The sequence below is a fragment of the Trypanosoma brucei genome, chromosome 8 (assembly GCF_000002445.2).
Source record: "Trypanosoma brucei brucei TREU927 chromosome 8, complete sequence".
Classification (NCBI taxonomy): domain Eukaryota; phylum Euglenozoa; class Kinetoplastea; order Trypanosomatida; family Trypanosomatidae; genus Trypanosoma; species Trypanosoma brucei.
This window is the reverse complement of record NC_007281.1, coordinates 413,611-432,124: the sequence shown is the minus strand read 5'-3', so window position 1 is coordinate 432,124 and position 18,514 is coordinate 413,611. Positions and strand designations below refer to the sequence as shown.

General features: G+C 51.1%; 7 protein-coding genes across 7 annotated transcripts, besides 7 other annotated features; all 7 read left to right on the top strand.

The window, feature by feature from the left end:
* Nucleotides 1-18,514: part of a sequence feature (sequence corresponds to BAC RPCI93-29O4) that runs on past both edges of the window.
* On the top strand, nucleotides 522-1,610 carry Tb927.8.1350 (hypothetical protein, conserved; the record flags this gene model as incomplete). Its single annotated transcript, XM_841878.1, has 1 exon — nucleotides 522-1,610. The coding sequence occupies one exon, from the start codon at nucleotides 522-524 to the stop codon at nucleotides 1,608-1,610; it is 1,089 nt and encodes a 362-aa protein (XP_846971.1).
* On the top strand, nucleotides 1,967-2,797 carry Tb927.8.1340 (60S ribosomal protein L7a, putative; the record flags this gene model as incomplete). The annotated part of the gene is made up of 1 exon (XM_841877.1): nucleotides 1,967-2,797. The coding sequence occupies one exon, from the start codon at nucleotides 1,967-1,969 to the stop codon at nucleotides 2,795-2,797; it is 831 nt and encodes a 276-aa protein (XP_846970.1).
* Nucleotides 3,053-3,883, top strand: Tb927.8.1330 (60S ribosomal protein L7a, putative; the record flags this gene model as incomplete). The annotated part of the gene is made up of 1 exon (XM_841876.1): nucleotides 3,053-3,883. One exon carries the CDS (start codon nucleotides 3,053-3,055, stop codon nucleotides 3,881-3,883), a length of 831 nt encoding a protein of 276 aa, XP_846969.1.
* Nucleotides 4,203-4,223: a sequence feature (AT_rich).
* On the top strand, nucleotides 4,527-5,249 carry Tb927.8.1320 (hypothetical protein, conserved; the record flags this gene model as incomplete). The annotated part of the gene is made up of 1 exon (XM_841875.1): nucleotides 4,527-5,249. One exon carries the CDS (start codon nucleotides 4,527-4,529, stop codon nucleotides 5,247-5,249), a length of 723 nt encoding a protein of 240 aa, XP_846968.1.
* Tb927.8.1310 (mitochondrial carrier protein, putative) lies at nucleotides 6,467-7,471 on the top strand (the record flags this gene model as incomplete). The annotated part of the gene is made up of 1 exon (XM_841874.1): nucleotides 6,467-7,471. One exon carries the CDS (start codon nucleotides 6,467-6,469, stop codon nucleotides 7,469-7,471), a length of 1,005 nt encoding a protein of 334 aa, XP_846967.1.
* Nucleotides 9,455-9,480: a microsatellite.
* Nucleotides 9,943-9,966: a sequence feature (AT_rich).
* Tb927.8.1300 (hypothetical protein, conserved) lies at nucleotides 10,106-12,274 on the top strand (the record flags this gene model as incomplete). Its single annotated transcript, XM_841873.1, has 1 exon — nucleotides 10,106-12,274. One exon carries the CDS (start codon nucleotides 10,106-10,108, stop codon nucleotides 12,272-12,274), a length of 2,169 nt encoding a protein of 722 aa, XP_846966.1.
* Nucleotides 13,031-13,055: a microsatellite.
* Nucleotides 13,307-13,327: a microsatellite.
* On the top strand, nucleotides 14,661-17,981 carry Tb927.8.1290 (hypothetical protein, conserved; the record flags this gene model as incomplete). Its single annotated transcript, XM_841872.1, has 1 exon — nucleotides 14,661-17,981. The coding sequence occupies one exon, from the start codon at nucleotides 14,661-14,663 to the stop codon at nucleotides 17,979-17,981; it is 3,321 nt and encodes a 1,106-aa protein (XP_846965.1).
* Nucleotides 18,278-18,318: a microsatellite.

Genomic DNA, 18,514 nt, shown 5'->3' with positions numbered 1-18,514 from the left:
TGACTCATTTTTTTTTTTGAATAGTTGTGGTGAATGCCTGTGACGCGTTGCTTCGTGAGCGTAGTCGTGGCGCCGTGAAACTTGACAATGAGGGCGTGCGTTCGTTTGCTGTCTCTTTTTTTCTTTCATCGTTGTCTCAGGTTGGCTCCCTCAAGGAGGGTATTCCATTATTTCCCGTCGGATATGTATAGCAAATCTTTCTTTCGTATCTGTTATTGTCAATGATCGGCGACTCGGTGTGGGAGCCGATGTTTTCATGGCTGTGGTCATGTATCTGCATATAAAAGTTGGTAGATGTCTTCGTTAATTGTTTTTTCTTCGAACCGTTTCCGCATCGCTTCAATAACTGTATGATTTTTTCCCCTGCTACCTCTTAGATTTACAACAGGGGAGGATTTGTGTGAGCATTGTTCTGCTTTCCTCTTTATAGCTCCCACCGATTTTCGCTTCTATTAGCTGCGCACCCATATTGTCACTGCTACTTTCCACTGGGCCGTGGGTGGTGCGGCTGCACTGTCGTAATGCAGAAACTGTGGCACGACCTCTACGAGGCGGAGACGCTCTCAGATGCAAGGCGCGCAGTGCTGTCAACTGTTCCGCAGTGGGTTCCTTGGCTGGGTGGTGGCGTATGTCTCATAGCGTATGCGGCGGTTTTACGCACGAGGCTCTTCTTAGCAAGATGGCGGCGAGCGGCCCGCAAGCGAGCGGAGCGTAAGTTTTCTGGCTTTAGGCGGTGGAAAGGGTGTGATGTTCCACCACCATGCGTGGTGATCACGCGCATCGAGGATGAAGTTGACGGAGACGAGGACGGTGACGGCGGTAGCGACGCGGAGGGAGGCAGATGCGGCGATGGAGGTGCCGCCACCATGTTATCGGTGGAGGACATAGCAGAGTTTCGCTGTAGCGTTGGGCTGCGCTCCCCGCGTGATGACGACCTCCTGATCATGATCGAGGAGATGCTTTTGGTCGATGACGTACCTGATGGATGGGTATTGTGTCGTACCACTTCCGGGGTGGTACGATTCATGAACCTCAGTACGCAGGAGCTCTGTCTTTTCCCGCCTGGGCGGCAGGGGAGGGGGCACTACATACGTAAGGAGTTGCGACGGCGCAATAAGCTTGAAATCGAGAGTGGGTTTAGTTTATCGTATAATAATGACGAGGTGTTTAACGAGTCCTGGGGAGGGGGTGGCGGTCACACCGGGAAATTCCCCATTAACGATAGCCTCGGCAAAACCTCTGAAACAGATTCTTCACTACAAAGGAACCATAGCAGGGGCACAGACAGGAGCACACGAGACGACGCCCACTTCGTTTCTGACGAGGACACGCTAAGTTTTAGCAGCGATGAGGCTGACCTCTACGGTGAGGGTGAGCAATCTGCCTTTCGGCGCGTGTTCCGATACTTCCTCGAACGAGAGAAGAGGAGGATAGAGAGAGATGTGGAGATGCAGTTCTGGAGCTGTGATACAAACGGTGATGGCACGGGTAAGGATGACAATGTCGCGAGTGCTAAGGTAGAAAACTGTGGCCTACGGTTGTTAGTTTCCAACGGATCTCCCGGGCAAAATATGCGGGATATCGTTAGTAGACCCAACGGTCGTGATTAAGAAGGTAAACACAGATGGGGACATGTGTCAAGGGAAGAGGCACAGCCGTGTGCATGGAATCAAAGGTCGTAGGGGTTACATGTTTAGGGAGTGTGATCCTAAGTACCAATGAAGCGAAGGTGTTAAAAAAATGTTTTTTTCGCTAGTTCAACGTGTTAGGGTTTCTAACTCAAAATCACAGCGGTTTTTGCTTTTCTGTACAAATAGTTCGTTGTCGGTATATACACATCATTTTCACGCTCTCTGTTCACATTGCTCCGTGTGTTTGCCCACCACTGAGCCGCTTTCTGTTAGAGGTTTGTTCACTAACCCCTCACTTCCGTTACTCCTTTTTCGGGAAACGATAGTACTCCACAATGGCCGGCAAGGAGGTGAAGAAGGCTGTAAAGCCCACCAAAAAGGCTGGGGTCCCGTACAAGAAACCTGAGGTTACCCAGAAAAAGGCAAAGGCTTCTGCTGCAGCACCATCACCCTTCGTGGCGCGCCCGAAGGATTTTGGTATCGGGCGTGATGTCCCTTATGCTCGTGACCTTTCACGATTCATGCGGTGGCCCACGTTCGTGACGATGCAGCGTAAGAAGCGCGTGCTACAGCGACGCTTGAAGGTACCCCCGGCGCTGAACCAATTCACAAAGGTGCTTGACCGCTCCAGTCGCAACGAGCTGCTGAAGTTGGTTAAGAAGTACGCCCCGGAAACCCGAAAGGCGCGTAGGGATCGTTTGACAAAAGTTGCAGAGGAAAAGAAGAAGAACCCCAAGGGGACCGTGTCAACGAAAGCCCCTCTCTGCGTTGTGAGTGGTCTGCAGGAGGTGACGCGCACAATTGAAAAGAAGACGGCGCGCCTTGTGCTCATCGCCAACAACGTGGATCCTATTGAGTTGGTGTTATGGATGCCGACTCTGTGCCGCGCCAACAAGATTCCGTACGCCATCGTGAAGGACAAGGCACGCCTGGGTGATGCGATTGGTCGCAAAACCGCCACGTGTGTTGCCTTTACCGACGTCAACGCGGAGGACCAGGCTGCGCTGAAGAACCTTACTCGCTCTGTGAATGCCCGCTTCCTTGCTCGCAGTGACGTTATCCGTCGCCAATGGGGAGGTCTGCAGCTGTCGCTCCGGTCTCGCGCTGAACTGCGCAAGAAGCGTGCTCGCACTGCTGGAAATGATGCCGCCGCTAAAGCCGCTTAGTAGTTGGTGCCCCGCCGCTTTTCATCTGTCCTGTATTCTGGCATTTACTACGTTGTGTGTGTGTACGTGCTACTTTCTATTTTTTTCCTTTGAACATGTGATGCTGGGCTGATCTATCCGATGCTGCCACTTTCTGTTGCAGTGTAAATTTGGCTGAGGAGGTAGTGTGCGGTGCCACTCGCTTGACCATTGACAAAAATATCCATTTCGCCTCTCCTTTCATTGAATTAACATAGTGGATTGTGAGTGAAGAAAATGGCCGGCAAGGAGGTGAAGAAGGCTGTAAAGCCCACCAAAAAGGCTGGGGTCCCGTACAAGAAACCTGAGGTTACCCAGAAAAAGGCAAAGGCTTCTGCTGCAGCACCATCACCCTTCGTGGCGCGCCCGAAGGATTTTGGTATCGGGCGTGATGTCCCTTATGCTCGTGACCTTTCACGATTCATGCGGTGGCCCACGTTCGTGACGATGCAGCGTAAGAAGCGCGTGCTACAGCGACGCTTGAAGGTACCCCCGGCGCTGAACCAATTCACAAAGGTGCTTGACCGCTCCAGTCGCAACGAGCTGCTGAAGTTGGTTAAGAAGTACGCCCCGGAAACCCGAAAGGCGCGTAGGGATCGTTTGACAAAAGTTGCAGAGGAAAAGAAGAAGAACCCCAAGGGGACCGTGTCAACGAAAGCCCCTCTCTGCGTTGTGAGTGGTCTGCAGGAGGTGACGCGCACAATTGAAAAGAAGACGGCGCGCCTTGTGCTCATCGCCAACAACGTGGATCCTATTGAGTTGGTGTTATGGATGCCGACTCTGTGCCGCGCCAACAAGATTCCGTACGCCATCGTGAAGGACAAGGCACGCCTGGGTGATGCGATTGGTCGCAAAACCGCCACGTGTGTTGCCTTTACCGACGTCAACGCGGAGGACCAGGCTGCGCTGAAGAACCTTACTCGCTCTGTGAATGCCCGCTTCCTTGCTCGCAGTGACGTTATCCGTCGCCAATGGGGAGGTCTGCAGCTGTCGCTCCGGTCTCGCGCTGAACTGCGCAAGAAGCGTGCTCGCACTGCTGGAAATGATGCCGCCGCTAAAGCCGCTTAGTAATCTGCCTTCAGTTGGGACTTACAATCCTACTCATTTTTTTTCTATTTTTCGTTAAAAATTTTGTGATTCTATCAGCCGTGCACGGCTGAGCGAAGTCCGTTCTTCGGTAACTGCATTTTGGTCGTTTAGTGTTTCTCTTACCTTCCTTCCGATCAACTTCACACGCATTTGAAATATCGTTCTCCCCCTTTATTTCTTTCACGTTGGCACACCTTCGGACATTGAATTCAGTATAGTGAGTAGTTCTCCTCAGTCGGGTTGGCCCTCTGCAAAAGCTTGGCGGGCGCGTAGGACTTGAAGGGCGTGTAGAGCACTCAAAAAAAATAAAATAAAATTTGACTGATCCTCTCCATTTTCTAAAAACGTAGACTGACACGTTTCGTCGTCTTCTAATTGAGGAGAAGCACAGAGGGTGGCGAAAACAGATATCAATAATCAGAAGACAATAGCGAAACAAGGGGCTTGCTGGGGAAGAAGTGATTTGAGGTTTGGTGGGGGTGGAGAGTGCGCTTAGCCTTCGCCGTTTTCCCGTACCGGAGGCGCAGTGTGCCAACTACAGGCACTTAACTCGTGTACGGGGTTTGTGTGTGAGGCGCCAGGAGACTATTAAGAATAGTTGAGGTAAGAGGTAAGGAAGCAGATGACGTCCAAAGTTGAGGAGCTAGTGGGTGAGGTGGAGGAAGCCCTGGAGAAGCTTGTGAACGCTTCTGACTCCATCTTCAATGCTTCAACAACCCTAGACAAGAAACAGGCAGAGTTATCGGCGAAACCTGTCATGCGGGAGGCACGCAGCAAAGTGGAAATGCTAAATGACGAGCTACGGCGGACGGAGGATGCCGCTGTGCGGTCACACTACGAGAAGGTTTGCAGGGCTGCTGAGGAGAAGATTCGTGTGCTTGACGCTGAAATAAAGAAGCATGTCTACGCCAAGCATACCAAAGTAGCACTAGAGAAGACACATGCCGAAAGGCGGGAGGAGGAGCTCTTAGGCCCTGGTGGGGCGGATGGGTCGGGATTTCAGGACTCGCAGCAGGTACTTGAGGCTGCAGTGAACGTTCAGAAGGACATGCTTGTCTCCCTGCAGCGGACGGAGAAGGTGATGATTATGACGGAAGAAACGGGGCAGGAAACCCTTCAGGCTCTGCAGCGGCAGACCGAGCAGATGTATCAGGTCGATGAGGGTTTGGAGGAGCTGCAGGGACAGTTGGATAGAGCAGGGCGGGATGTACGATGGTTTTTCAGGCAGTTGGCCGGTGATAAATGCTTTTTGTCCCTTTTCGGCATTCTGGTGGTAGCTATGGCAGTTTTGATGGGCGTCATGATATACAAAAAACGGCAGGCGAAAAAAAACGCTGAAAAATGATTAGAGAAGGACAGGTACGGCGAGGGGGGAGGGGAAAATGGCCGGTGATGGGTTTTGTGCGTGGCCACGCCAAAAACTTTTCGCTTACCCTTGATCTCCATGCCTTATGCGGTCTTTTCTTTTGCTTTTTTGTTCCTTCACGACGGACTGTGGTGCGCCGAAAGTCCCTTAATGAAGCACATTCTTTGTGTTTGGTGTACGCTGCTGTGGGTCTCGTTTACTGTTATGTTTTTCTGTTCTTCCGTTCTTGCTGCCGGGTTGCCCTTTGTTCGCCCCTTCAAATTATTTTACAGTTACCTTCATATCGGCGTTTTTCAGCTTTTGCTATTATCTTAAGGTGTCATATTGGTTTGCTGCAGGGGCCTTTTCACACGTATTGACGGGAACAAATGAGTGGGGGTCGCATATACTGGTGAGGAAAAGGTGTTGTGCACTTGTGCTTTGTTTGGTTTTTTCGAGTACCCGTTACTCGGGTGAAAGCTTCCTTCCCCTCCGTGGAGATTGTAGTTGGTGCTGTCTTAATTTCCCCTCGCTGTTTCCCTATGTGATGATGTGCATTGACACTCGCCCTGCAGTCTCCCCCCCTCGGGCTCTCCAAACTACTCCACTGCCTTGTCCGTACGTTATTTTGTTTTGTCTGCTCTTCATATCATCTTCTTCGCACCTGCTGGCGCCGCATCTTCCATTTGGTAGTGCTTGGTACAAAAGGTGTGAATAGTGGAAGTGGTTGGAGCTTACTGGTGTTGAAAGTGGAGGGGCGCTGCAACATCACATGGTGAAGCTTGTCGGCGAGACGAATGCGGGGCTATGAGCAGAGGGACAGAGTGTGTGAGGTGCACAGACACGCGCTCGCGGAGACGGAGCAACGGAACAAATGGTGGAACCTCGGATTCCTTCATCTCCCACTCATTTTCATCCCCATTTTCTGTCTCCAGAGTGGGATCTCGTGTTTCGTCGAGCGTCAGGTTGTGAGTGGTAGAACAGCAGGGGGTGATGTGCATGTATTCAATTGGCAGTGTAGATCCCCACGATATTCCCCTGATGTTTCTGGAGAGGGTGAAGAAAGGGAAGCCGTTTCCTAGCGCGACCGGAAGAAATGGGTTCTCGCCTCGACTTCGTCGTTGCTTTTTAGTTCAATGTCTTCCCTTTGAGGCTCTGTCACTACTTCACTTTTCATTCGTCTTCCACTGGTTTAGTCGAAGGCCTCTTAGTCCTCCATGGTTGGTGGCGATGGTGAGGAGCCCGGGCTCCAGCGGCAGGCGAAACGTGCATTGGGGGATCCACTTCCTCTGGATAATGAGATGGAGTCTGAGGCACCCAACGACTTTAGTAACGATCCCTCTGACAACATATCGGTGCAGTCCCTCCAGGTGGCGTGTGTTCAGAAGTGTTGCTTATGTACTATAGTCGCTCCACTTGATCGTATTAAGTTTGTTATGCAGTGCCAGAAGGAACTGCAGCGCACGGGTGTTCTTGATCGTACTTTCCGCAGTTCATGGCACTGCTTCCGTTGCATTCATTCTATCGAGGGGATTCGTAGTTTCTGGCGTGGTAATCTTGTTCAAGTAGGGTCGTTGCTTCCCGTTACCGCTGCGCACATGCTTCTTGGGGGCCCGATGCAGATGTGGGTATACAACAACTTCCCACGGGGTTTCCCATTCGGGCATTCGGCCGCCACATATGCATCAATTCTATGCGGCGCGTTGGCTGTTTCTGCGGTGTCATACCCGCTGGAGTTTGCACGTTTCCGCCTTGCGGTGGATTTGAGGCGTAGTCCGTGTGATCTTTATGATTATCGTCACAGTTTGGCCTTCTTTGCCCAATCTGTGTTTAGTGAGGCTCCACATCTCCTTTACGCGGGTTTTGGCCTCTATGTAACCGGAAGTATAATATACGGCGTCATGTACACGGGCTTGACGCAGCAGGTTCTCTCGCGACTACCATCCGAGCCCGGGGGTTACACGGCGACTGTGGTGCAAGTGGGCGCAGGTGTCGGTGTCTCGGCAGTATCGACGTTAGGTTTGCATCCCCTCGACACGATGAGGCGCCGTATGATGATCGCGGTTACGATGGACGGGCTTCGCTATGCTTCGGCACGGCACTGCTTCCATCACATACTTTCGACGGAGGGGATCGCCGGATTTTATCGTGGGGCTGCGTTCACGATGGTGCGCATGGTTTATATATCGTCACTCTATATGTGGTTTTTACCGGCTGCCTGAAATCTTTGGACCATGCTGCCTGCTTTTCAGCGCTTACTGCGGATGTAGTGACGATGCCGGTTGCCAGTTAATGTGTAGTTGGTGTGCCCCTTTAGTTGTTTGTGTTTGTGTCTGCACACGGTTTCCAATGGAGTTAGCTTATTTGACTGTGAGAGTTGAGTTAAGTTGAAAGGTATGGAGCAGATCCATCTTTGTCGTGCGCGTTGCTGTTTGCATTTGAGAAGTTTATGACAGGAAGTGCATACGACTGATATTTATACGTCTGTTACTTTATTTCTCTTTGTGCAGCTACTGTGTCAACACCCAGTTTCCTTACGTTGGTGGTCCGCCGAGAATATATCGGTTCAGTTGATGTCCAACCCACAAAACCCGGCTACCAGCTTGGAGAGTTGGCGGAAACAGCAAAGTGGTGTATGCATGTGTCTGCTTGTGTGTGATGGGTCCTGTGCTGAGGCCCAATTCAAAGGGAGTTATGCAGCTGTGAAGCGAGTATAAGATGAGGAGGAAGTGGGAATTGCAAGCGCATCAGCTAGTTGAGTACAAGCGGGTGAGAGGAATAATGCGTTCCCTTTCCCTTACAGTTCCTTTCATCGCCTTGTGTTGGTTGAGTGTGGTGTCTGTGATGGGACCACAAGTGGGAAGATGATAGTGGGGGACAAGTACGGTTAGGATTATTACACTCCTTGTGGCGGTTACGCGTATTAAACACTATCGGCCTTACGGCGTCCCTTTCTCTATCTTCTATGGATGGTAACAACAGTCAACCATTCAATTCTACTCAGCGATTCTCTTTCTATTTTTGTACATGAGGTCTGTGCCTGTTCTGTTCTTCGTCGCCTTGTCTCCGCTTCTTTTCTCTGTTAGTGCATACCTTCTTTTACCATTATAATTTTTTGTCCTTTGCAGTCGATTAGCCAGCACATGTTGTGGCAAGCCAAAAGAACCCAGGGACGTTGCAGTTCGCTCCTGAACACCGGTTTTGTTGTTATAATTTCTACTACTGTGCCCGCCGTTGTAGTCTAGTAGTCCCTTCTTCCTGTGGAGGCTCACCTTCGATATTGTTCTACGTATCACTCTGCCAGGTTTGCAAAAAAATCCTCTTCATTTTCTTTCTGTACTAACTCTGCTCGATTAATGTACCCTCAGTCATTGCCTTTACATGCATACGGCGCCAGTGCCGCTGCAATTGGTTGTACAAGGCATGGATATATCTGTGTAGCGTGGGCAATGACATGACCTGATATTTCCCCTTGTTGTGGTTGGTAGGTGCGGTCATGGCGTCTTTTGCACTGGTTGCTTCCTCTTTTGCTGGTGATATTTTTGCGTGGTGGGCAGAGGGAGGAAGGAGGAGGAGGAATGCATGTCTGTAGAGGTCACATCTCTGTGGAAGGGCCGCTGGTAGTTATGGGGGTGTGTGGAAGGTAAGGTGGGAGAGGTGAGTGGCTTTGCTCTCAAGTGTTTCATCCCCCCTTTTTTACAGCTTGAGAGGTACCATCTTCTCTCGTGAGTTGTGTTAGGTGGTGAGGGGGAGGGGGTGAAAAAACGAAATTTAATAGCGTAACGGGGAGGCACCTGCTTTTCATTATATTCTTTTTGTGTAGCGCGTTAATTGTGTTCTATTGTGCATCCGTTCTGCTTTCTTTTCCTCTATAAACTTCTTAATTTGTTCACACTATCTCCTTCTTGTTTAGAAATCCCTTTTCCCTGATTCAGCTGTTGCACCTTTAGCCAGGCTCACTGACGGTACGATTCTCCCCCATTCTCCTCTTATTGCCTCGCCTTTGTTTTCTTTTTTTTTTGTGTGTGTGCTTGCTAAAAACCACCCGCACTCATGGTAGCGGCGAAAGGAACATCCGCTTGTAGCGCTGCCGTTAGTACTGAGTTAGAAAGGGTGGGAACTGTTGAAGTGGGGCGTTTCTTCCCCACTTCTGTTGCTAGTGTTTCGCTTATTTGGTCCCTTTAAATTATATTTTATTTTGTGCAATATATATATATATATATATATATATCACTCTTTCATTTCAACAAGAGGAGGTTCCCATCAGTTTCAGGGCAGGGAAAGTGGGCCGTACTCGTAAGTAGCGGGACCCCTTGTCTCTTGTGACGCATTAGGTTCCTAGTCACTTTGCAAAGGTGTACATAACATATATTTATAGATATACAGGTTGATATACAGACGTGGGGGCAGTTACGAAGTACGTCCACAAGAGTGAAAACAAATACACCTTAGGTTCACTCATACGCGGCCATACACGAAGCACTTGAAGCGAGGGGGGAAGGTGCAACGTGTGTCCTGTGGTAAGGAAGAGGTGTGCGTGTGCGTTGAGAGGTGGCGGTTGCTGTGGCCGTACATCCCGAGTGTGGCGGTTCCGAGTGTTACGAGTGGTTCTGTGCGAGTGACTTCCGTGGTTTACTATTCTATTTGGTATCAAAGGAGTCACGGCTGCAGGCAGCGTTTGTGAATTAGCAACATATATATATATATATATAATAAAGAAGAGGGACGAAAGGGGAGGGGAAGTAGAGAAAGTCGACAAGTCGAGGGGAGCGTCAAGCGACAACGACTGACAGGTGTTAGAAACGAGCAGTGACGAAAGGTGGCGGGGTAGTAAGTCCCTTTGATACCCTTATAAAATGAGTCGAAGAAATTCGGCTTCCCGTTGTTTTCCGTTAGAGCAGGAGATTTACCCCCAACAGCAACATCATTACCAGGACATGACAGGATCTGTGACGCCGGCGTACGACCATTCGATAGACCACCAGGTGGCACCTATGCGTGCCAGCAGTAGGCCTCACCAAAGTGTTGGTGAGCGCAGGTCGATTGGTGAACGACCGGGTGGGTGCAGCAGAAGGGGCAGTGCGGTGAGTGGCATGCATGTCGGTCCAGATACCTTTAGTCACAACCAGGGGCCCAATTATGCGTCCGGCGCAACCACTAGAGTGCCATCGCTTGCAACTAACGGGGAGTTTGTGGAGGCAGAGCCCCTGAGATATGACAAAAAACACATGATCAATCAACCTTCGCAACCTGGAAATACGTCGCTTGATGGTGGCGTACGGAAGACGGCAGCATCACGACGTGGGTCGAAAGCTGATCCTAAGCAGGCTTCAATGTCACAGCCCTTCCTTCGCACATCCTCGAAGCAATGCTACCAGGATGTGACGTCGCTGGATCCTTCCGGCAGGCGGCAAGATGCAGACGAGACACTGATGAGGCGCGACGATTCTCTTACAGCTTTGTACGGCACGAAGGGTCGTGGCGAGGTAGGGCGACTGCGGGAGAGGCGTGGCGGTGAGGAGGGCCTCATTGTGGCGGTTCACAACCACTCCTCCATCGATGAATGTTTCAAAAACTCGGGACCTGACGGCGGTAACGGTTGTGATCGCGCGCTCTCCAAGCCAGTCTCGCGACGAGGTAGCGCCGATATGAGCCGACAAGGAAGTAGGCCGGAACGTGTTGCGGTGAGCAGTAACTCCACGGGTGGCAGGAGGGATGGTCTCGCGACCGGTGTCAGCGGCAACGGCTTCTCTAGCTTTCCGGTGAACAGTAGCTTGTCACCTACCGCCAGGCTCAGTGATCGCATGGCCGCTGATAATGCCGCTAACGTCAGCAGCAGTAGCCTCGGCCGCAGGGAAGGTGGGAAAAACCGCTCAAACCCGACAACTTTTCCCTCCGATGTACACGCGGAAAACCTCCACACGATCATTTACTATCTGAAGAACCATTACGCGTTGGATGCACAAGAATCGCGAAAGGGGCTCGAAACGATGACGCCGGAGGATGTGCTTGGCCTCGTGCAGTGCTTCTATGTGGACATGTACCGTACCGTTCGTGACTATAGAGACTCTGTTGGTATTGGTCGTGCGGGTTTCAAGGATGAGGACCCTGTTGTTGCCTGTGTTGTGGAGCCGGAAGACTTCCCGATCCTAACGAAGGGAACCCCTCGTCACAGTGTAGACAGAAGGGATGTACACGGAGGTGACGCATGCGATGTATCACCTCACCATCGTTCCGGGGAGAGGGGCTTGGAGGGGGCGAGAGCATGGCGGGCAGTTCCCGTAAATTCAAGCCAGTTTGGGGGTCCTCTGCCCCAATCGCAACAACCCTGTGCGCTGTCACGGCAGCGCCTCAGAGCCCACTCACGCGCCCTTGGCCAGCGAGATCTTAGTGCCGCCGGGTTACGTGCAGGACGTAGCGCTTCCCGATCCGCTGCCTCAAGGCAGCGTGCGTTGTCATGTCGGTCTGCTGCGGCTTGCGCAAATACGTCCATGGAAACCACTCCTGAAGCCGTTAATCGGCAGCGTGGCGGTGTGTCCGGTAGGGCTGTGGGATGTCCGCTGCATGGTCTCGTCCCAATGCTGCGCCGCGGCAATAACATCTGCAAGCACGTGACGGGTGGCCGGCCGCATCTGCGTTACTTCCGTGTGGAGATGTTGCCCGCTAAACGCGGCGGTGCGTCACCAACCCCACATCTCATCTGGGGCCCGTCCCCCACCTCCCTTACTAGCGCTTCACTTAAGGGTTGCAAGAATGCACTTAGTCTACACACACTTTTTTGTGCGTCTCCTCTGTGTGAGGGCACTCTCGAACAGTTTTCGCGTTTCTTCAAGCGAGACAAGCGGGGTGTCGTTCAAGACCACAACGGAAGTGCGGTTCCAAACGAGATGTGTGCGGTTTTGAGGTTCAATGAGCGTGACTTGGCGCTTACATTCCTTACCGAAGAGGACAGGGATCTATGGATGCGCGCCATGTCGTTCATTGTGGAGCGGAACAAGCTGCAGCCCACAGGGCCTTCATCGTAATACAAAATGCTAAAGCAGCGACCGTGACCACCATGCACTGATGAATTTTGTTAGTGTGTGTGGCCACCCTCTGGGTGGAAGTTTTATTGGAATCGGAGGTGGCGGGCTAAGTGAGTGCCGATATTAGTTAATGGTTTGCCGTCGTTTTTTTTTTTTTGCTTCCAACCCATTTACCTTTGTGACTTTTTTTGTTGGACAGGGAATTTGCGACTGTGAACTCTGTTGGGCATAATTTTTGTGCGGCACGCTTTCATGAGAAATAAATAGATCCGGATAGAGAGGTGGGCCGTGAACTTGCCAGTAATAGAGGGATATTTGAGCAGGTGTGTGGAAGGAGGACCGAAGAGGGGTGAGAAAGTCGCAGGATACGAGAGTTTCTTTTTTTTTTAAATAAAAAAGTGGTAGCCAGAAATACGACTCGGCATTTATAATGTTTCGTCATTGGCGTTGTGGTTGTTGTTGCCTCCTCGCCTCAACCCCGAGTTAGAGGGGTTGGAGGGAGGATGAGTCACGAGCTAAGTTTCAAAATGACACCAGAAACGAAAAAGTAACGTGGCGTTCCCACAGTTGTCAATGTAAGTGGCTTCAATCAATCTCATTCTCTTTACCTCTCTCTCTCTCTACAATCCTTTGGTTTCACTTTCCCTCATTTGTTATCATTTTTTTTTTCTACATCTGTACACGCACTTGTGATATAATAGAGCACAGCTCCCCTCTTCCTGCTCGCTTCCTGCAGTTCGTTGAAATCCATCGGTTTGTGTGTGTGTGTGTGTGTGTGTGTTGGTATGTTTGGGGGGCGCGTGTATGCCCCTGTGGGGGAGGGTCAGCTATGGGTTAAGAGCAGAAAATAAAGTAGAACAGATGAACAAGTAGTTGACTGCAACCGCGCTGGAAGCCCTCTAAGGAGTCATAACAATAAACTCCAGAACTTCGAAGCCACCGCATGCATCAAATGGTGCGTTTTTTTTTACCAGTCGTGCGGGCGTGGGTGAAGGTGTGAGGGGATGAGGTAAGAACTGACAGGCATGTGCGTATATATATATATATATATATGAGACCCAACCTGCATTTATACTTCATACTCGATTTTGGCTACGATTCCCTCTCTTCATGTGGATTGCGTACAGCTCTTTGAAGCACTACTGCACACATTTATACGTACGCGCATGTGTACTTCTCCCCCACGATTGTCAGTGTCGGTATTTTAGTTCCGTCCGCACTTATTCGCTTCCTTGTGTTACTCGACAGTCTTCACTATTTCTGTGTTTGCTTTTTTCTTTTTCTCTCGTCATTTCTTTGGTTCCTCCGGTGTGGTAGCCTTTAGTAGATATATATATATATATATTCACTCACAAAGAAAAGAGTGATAGTGACTTGGTCAAGCGCGTGGGGTAGGAAGAAAAGGAAGAACGGGGAATTCAAACCATACAAGGCGGAAGACAGCAACGAATCAAGGAAAAAGAAAGATAAGTAAAGAAATCAAGATCGAGGTGTGAAGGAAGTAAGGCAGTGAGACAAGTAATCCGCACTGAAGAAAAGGAAGAGAGGGGAGGTAAACAGCGATTGTTGCTCAACAAAGAAGGGACAAAGTGCAGTATTAAAAACAGAGGTGCAAAGGGGGAAGGAAGGCACACAGGGGAGATAGGGTTAAGAAAGCTTGAGAAGAGCCTCTCATTCGTTTTCTCTGCATCTATCTTTTCCACTTTATATTGGCTTCCTTCCACGCCATATTTTGGTTCTACCGCCGCAGTTCCTGGACGACGAGGTGCGGTTTGGGGGCGTTGGTGGTAGAGGAAGAGAGGTGTGAGAGTTTTCGATAAAAAAAGGTGGGAAGGAGGAACTAACGACAGGCACCATTAATTAGGAGACTGAGGAGCCGAAGAGCTGAAGAGCGAGGGAGAGAAGAAGGAAGGATACTAACTAAGGCTAAGGAGTGTGAAAGAAGGAAGGGGTGTGAACAAACACCCATATATACGCGTACATATATATATATATATTGATATCCTGTCACCAGAGTGGGCGTACTTTTGGCTTACCGAGAAGCACACTGCAGAACTCTCTCTTCCGTGGCGCTGAAGAAAACCAAGGAGAAAATAGAGGGCTGGAAAGGGAGAGAAAAAGCTGTGCATCGATCAAAGTGTGTAGTTGGGTTCGCTGTGTCTTTCACGTGCACGTCTCCATTTACAGTCATAGAAAACCAACCTTAGTGTAGTAAGCAGAGAAAAGGCACCAAGCACGCTCTCTTTCTTTTTCATCGTTGACCGCGTATCGGCCGTCTTCGCGTTTCCCCTTTTCTGGGTAAGTTTTAACCCACTTTGTTCCCTTTCAGGGTTCAGTTAACTTCATTTGTTGCCTCTGCGGGCAGGAGAAACTGGGAGCCCGACGGATGAGCCCTTCCAGTTTGACATTGCGCTATGTTCTGCCATGTCATTCCTGCACAAGCTGCGACGAGGCCACAGTTGCGGATAGGGTGTCCCTACTTGACACACCCTCCGTGCCTGTCATTACGTGGACGACACCTTCTGAGTTCCTCACTGCAGTAAAGGCAACCGTGCCCGTTGACAGCGCCAAACATAATGGAAGCTTAGCTGTTGGGGAGGATGGGTTGGGCCTCCACCTGCTCTCAGCTGATTCTGCTGGCGCGGCTGCCGGTGATGGAGAGGCTGGGCCCCGTGTCATCCAACTGACTCTGGATTGGGTGCTTGCTTTGCCATGTGTCAGTGATGACGCTGAGGGTAATAGCGGTGTGGAGCTGCATGTACTGAGGACCAATCGCTTGGATTTTCTTGTTCAAACATGGAGTGCGGTGACGTCACACATTGTTAGGCTTACAACCTGGCCAAGGATGGAAGTAAGTTTCTTTCCGAGTGGGTTTCCGTGCGAAATCGTATCAGGGATGATAAACGGCAGCGAGCCGAGTTACTACGAGGTTCGAGCTTGTATTCCCATCCGTTTAGTGCTCTCTCCAACTCCCGAGGGGACAAAGGAGAGAAAAAATGATGATAGGGGGTCTGTGTCTGAAATGCTCGAGGAGTTTGCTAGTACGAAGCGCATGTACGCCCATCAGCTGCGTGCACTCATTCATGATGCCGCCTTCAGTTGCATTTCAAGCAATCCCACGTCGTTTTGTGGTTTTGACGAAGCACCGTCGTCAGGAAGGGGGACAGACACTGCCTCCCCTGGTGAAAGCGTCAAAGAGGAGGAAGCAGTGAGTAGCGCCAGCACCAATCAACAAAGTGGGGGTGGAGTCAGCGCGGGAAAGGAACCCAAGGGGCCACAACAGGTATTACCGCGTGTCTTCCACTCGATTCCGCCGCCGCCAGTACCCGTTGCCTTGAACATATGCCTGACACATCATGGTGAGGATGGTGAAGTGCCCACCGAGGGCGATGACCAAAGGGAGCGCGATGTAGTGTTGTTTGTGCACACGGTAGTGCGTGCCGTCCGCCCACGCTCAGGCGCGTCACCACGCCTGAGACCCCGGCGTATTGCCCTGGATGCCCTCGTGAACCTTTTCCCGGAGCGTTTCGCTGTCCACGGGGTGTCGGATGTGGCAGTGGCGGAGGTAAATGTTGAGGACCTCTCTTGCATGTGGGTGCCGTTTAACGATACCACCATTGGAGGAGATGTGTTGGCGCTGTCGGCTGAAGAGTACTTTTCATTCCATGGGCGGCAGGACTCTGAGGCCTCCGGACAGGCGTCTCCAAGGGGTAATGGGTCTAAGATGCAGCATAATCCCTATGACAGAATGCGAGTTAGTCCCGCAGATGTGGATCCACATGGAAGAAAAACCGCTCCGCAACCTTGTTTTGGTTGGGGACGAGGCATGTGTTTTAATGGCGGGGGACCTGGCAGACCATTCACATTTAATCCGGCTCTGTGCGGGACATTCCAGTGTTTTCCGTGGACTCCCAGCTTCGCACTGCGGAAAGGGAGAACGGCATCTGCAGGGGCCGCAGAGACTTCAGAGGTACGGGATGTGGTGAGATCGTCGTGGACGGGGGTCTCTTCGTGGAAAAATGTCACACCCGGGTTGTCATGTTCGTGGAGGGGAGAAAGTTCGGGATCACGGAGGGGAGGTAAATCAGGATCATTGAGGAGCGGTGCGTCGGAGGCGCCGTGGGCGCCATGGGCAGCGGAGACTCCAGATGATGTATCAGTCAAAGTGCCACCACAGGCGGAGGAGACATCGGCTGTTAGTGCATCGCCACAGGATGATAATGAGGTGATGGATTTGTCTGACAGTAGGCAGATGATACTGGAGTGGGCTGACAGCATCGGTTTGAGTAGGCGGAGAACAGCCAATCTGGCCCAACAATTGGAGCGTTTGGGCGAACAATTTGCTAGTATATCGCTCCAGCACTGCGTGACAACTGACGGAGCCGACAAGCGGAAGAAGGGTCGCGGCGGTAGAAATGGCCAAAAGGCGGTTGATGCGGGGGCCCCTGAGGAAGATTCGGACGCTGTACATTTGGTGGAGGGACTCATTGGAGCATCTATGCGGCCTCATGGGAGTATCTCTGAGGAAGTGCTTCGGTTTGCTGCGCGTCTTTTGGGCGGCGCGAAACAGTGTGAAGAAGATTATGGCAGTGTTGACGAATGCGCCAAGGAAGCTTTTGATATGATACAGAAACTAGACCAAGATCTACGCGCCACTGCGCTGGAGGTGCAACGCACACAAAAGGATATACGCAAGACACTTAGCGGCATCTTGACACCAAAAGGGGAGCGAAAGGCGAAGGTTGAAACTCCTAATTTATTCTACCCTGCAATTAAAGCACTAAACCCAGAGCAAAGCCATCGGACTGAGTTATTTGGTATTGGCGCTCCCTCCGGACTCTCTAGGAGCGGGGACATTCTGACGTTGCTTCGTTTCAAGAAGGGAGACTATGAGGTGGCCGAGCAAAGCGTAATGACGGTGAGCGATAAATTACGTAAAGCGGAGGTGTGGTGCGCCGCGCAACTTGAGCAGATGCAGCTTGTTGTGAAACTGTATAAGGACATTCTGGTGCCATGTTTGGATGCGCGAGTGGCCACGAAGAGGGACGAGGAGCGAAAGCGCTCAAAGCTGATAGTAGACTGGGCAGTGTCTATCGCAATCGTGCTTGAAAGCCAGAGAAGCGCAGAGAGCCAAGAGTCCAACGGCGTGGAAAGGCATGAGGACGAGCATTTGTCTCATAAGGGACCACGAGGCGCAGCTTCTACGGAGAAACCCTTACGGCTATCCAATGGCAAACCACTTTTGAACGGCGGTAGCAACGGCAGAGCTCACGAAGGGCAAGCCGAGCCTTTGAAAACTCATGATGCCACCACCAGAAGTGAGGGGAAAGGACTTGAGGCAAGTTCCGAGCGCCCAGCAAAGGTTGAGCGGCCGGTTAAAGCTGAAAGGCCGGCTAAGACCGAGCGTCCAATGAAGGCCGATCGCGTGGCTCCACCTGTGACTGAAACAACCCGTGATTTACATAGATCGACCTCGCCGAAGAGGAAGCGAAAGGCCCCAGCAGTTGTCGCACAACCATGGTCCCTGATGACGGTCACCCCGGCACCTGTAGTCACGACGCAGCGGCGTGGCAGTCGCTACCGTAGATTTCTATGGCGGCTCGCTCGTTTTTCGCAGGTGGACCGCCTACGTCGTAACGCTTACCTTTTGGCATTGTTGGCGTCGGTTGCTGTTGCTTACCTCGTTGTCGTATTTCTCTACGGCTGAGTGAGTAGCATTATAAGGAGACTCGGCTCCGCCAGTATCCGGTTGGAGCAAGAGACACAGAGGACAGGTTAGGATGGCGGATTGAGGATAGGCTCGCACAGGAGAGAAAGAGGTCAAATATAGATGAGGAGGGAACTACCACTTGTAATAAGAACAAAAAGAGGCGAAAAAAAAACACAAGGTTATAGAGGTTCTGAGGACCCCAACAATGTACGGATGTCGCATGATGGAAAGCGAGATGACCGTGCAATCTGTGGGCCGTATTCACGTTTTGTGCGCATCCAAACGCAGTCATCTACATATGTACATGTGTATGTATATATATATATATATATATGCTTGTGCGTGCAATAGGACGAATATGTTTACCTGCTCGGCTATGTTTCGGAGGTGAGTAAAACATTTGAATAAACGCCTGTACCTCTTTGCATCAGTGGGAAGGATGCGACATAGATGGAGTAAGTGTGAAGGAAGGGGTGGGCGGAAACGAAATGGATGAATCCCCTCGAAGGCTAAATAATAAAATAGAGGGG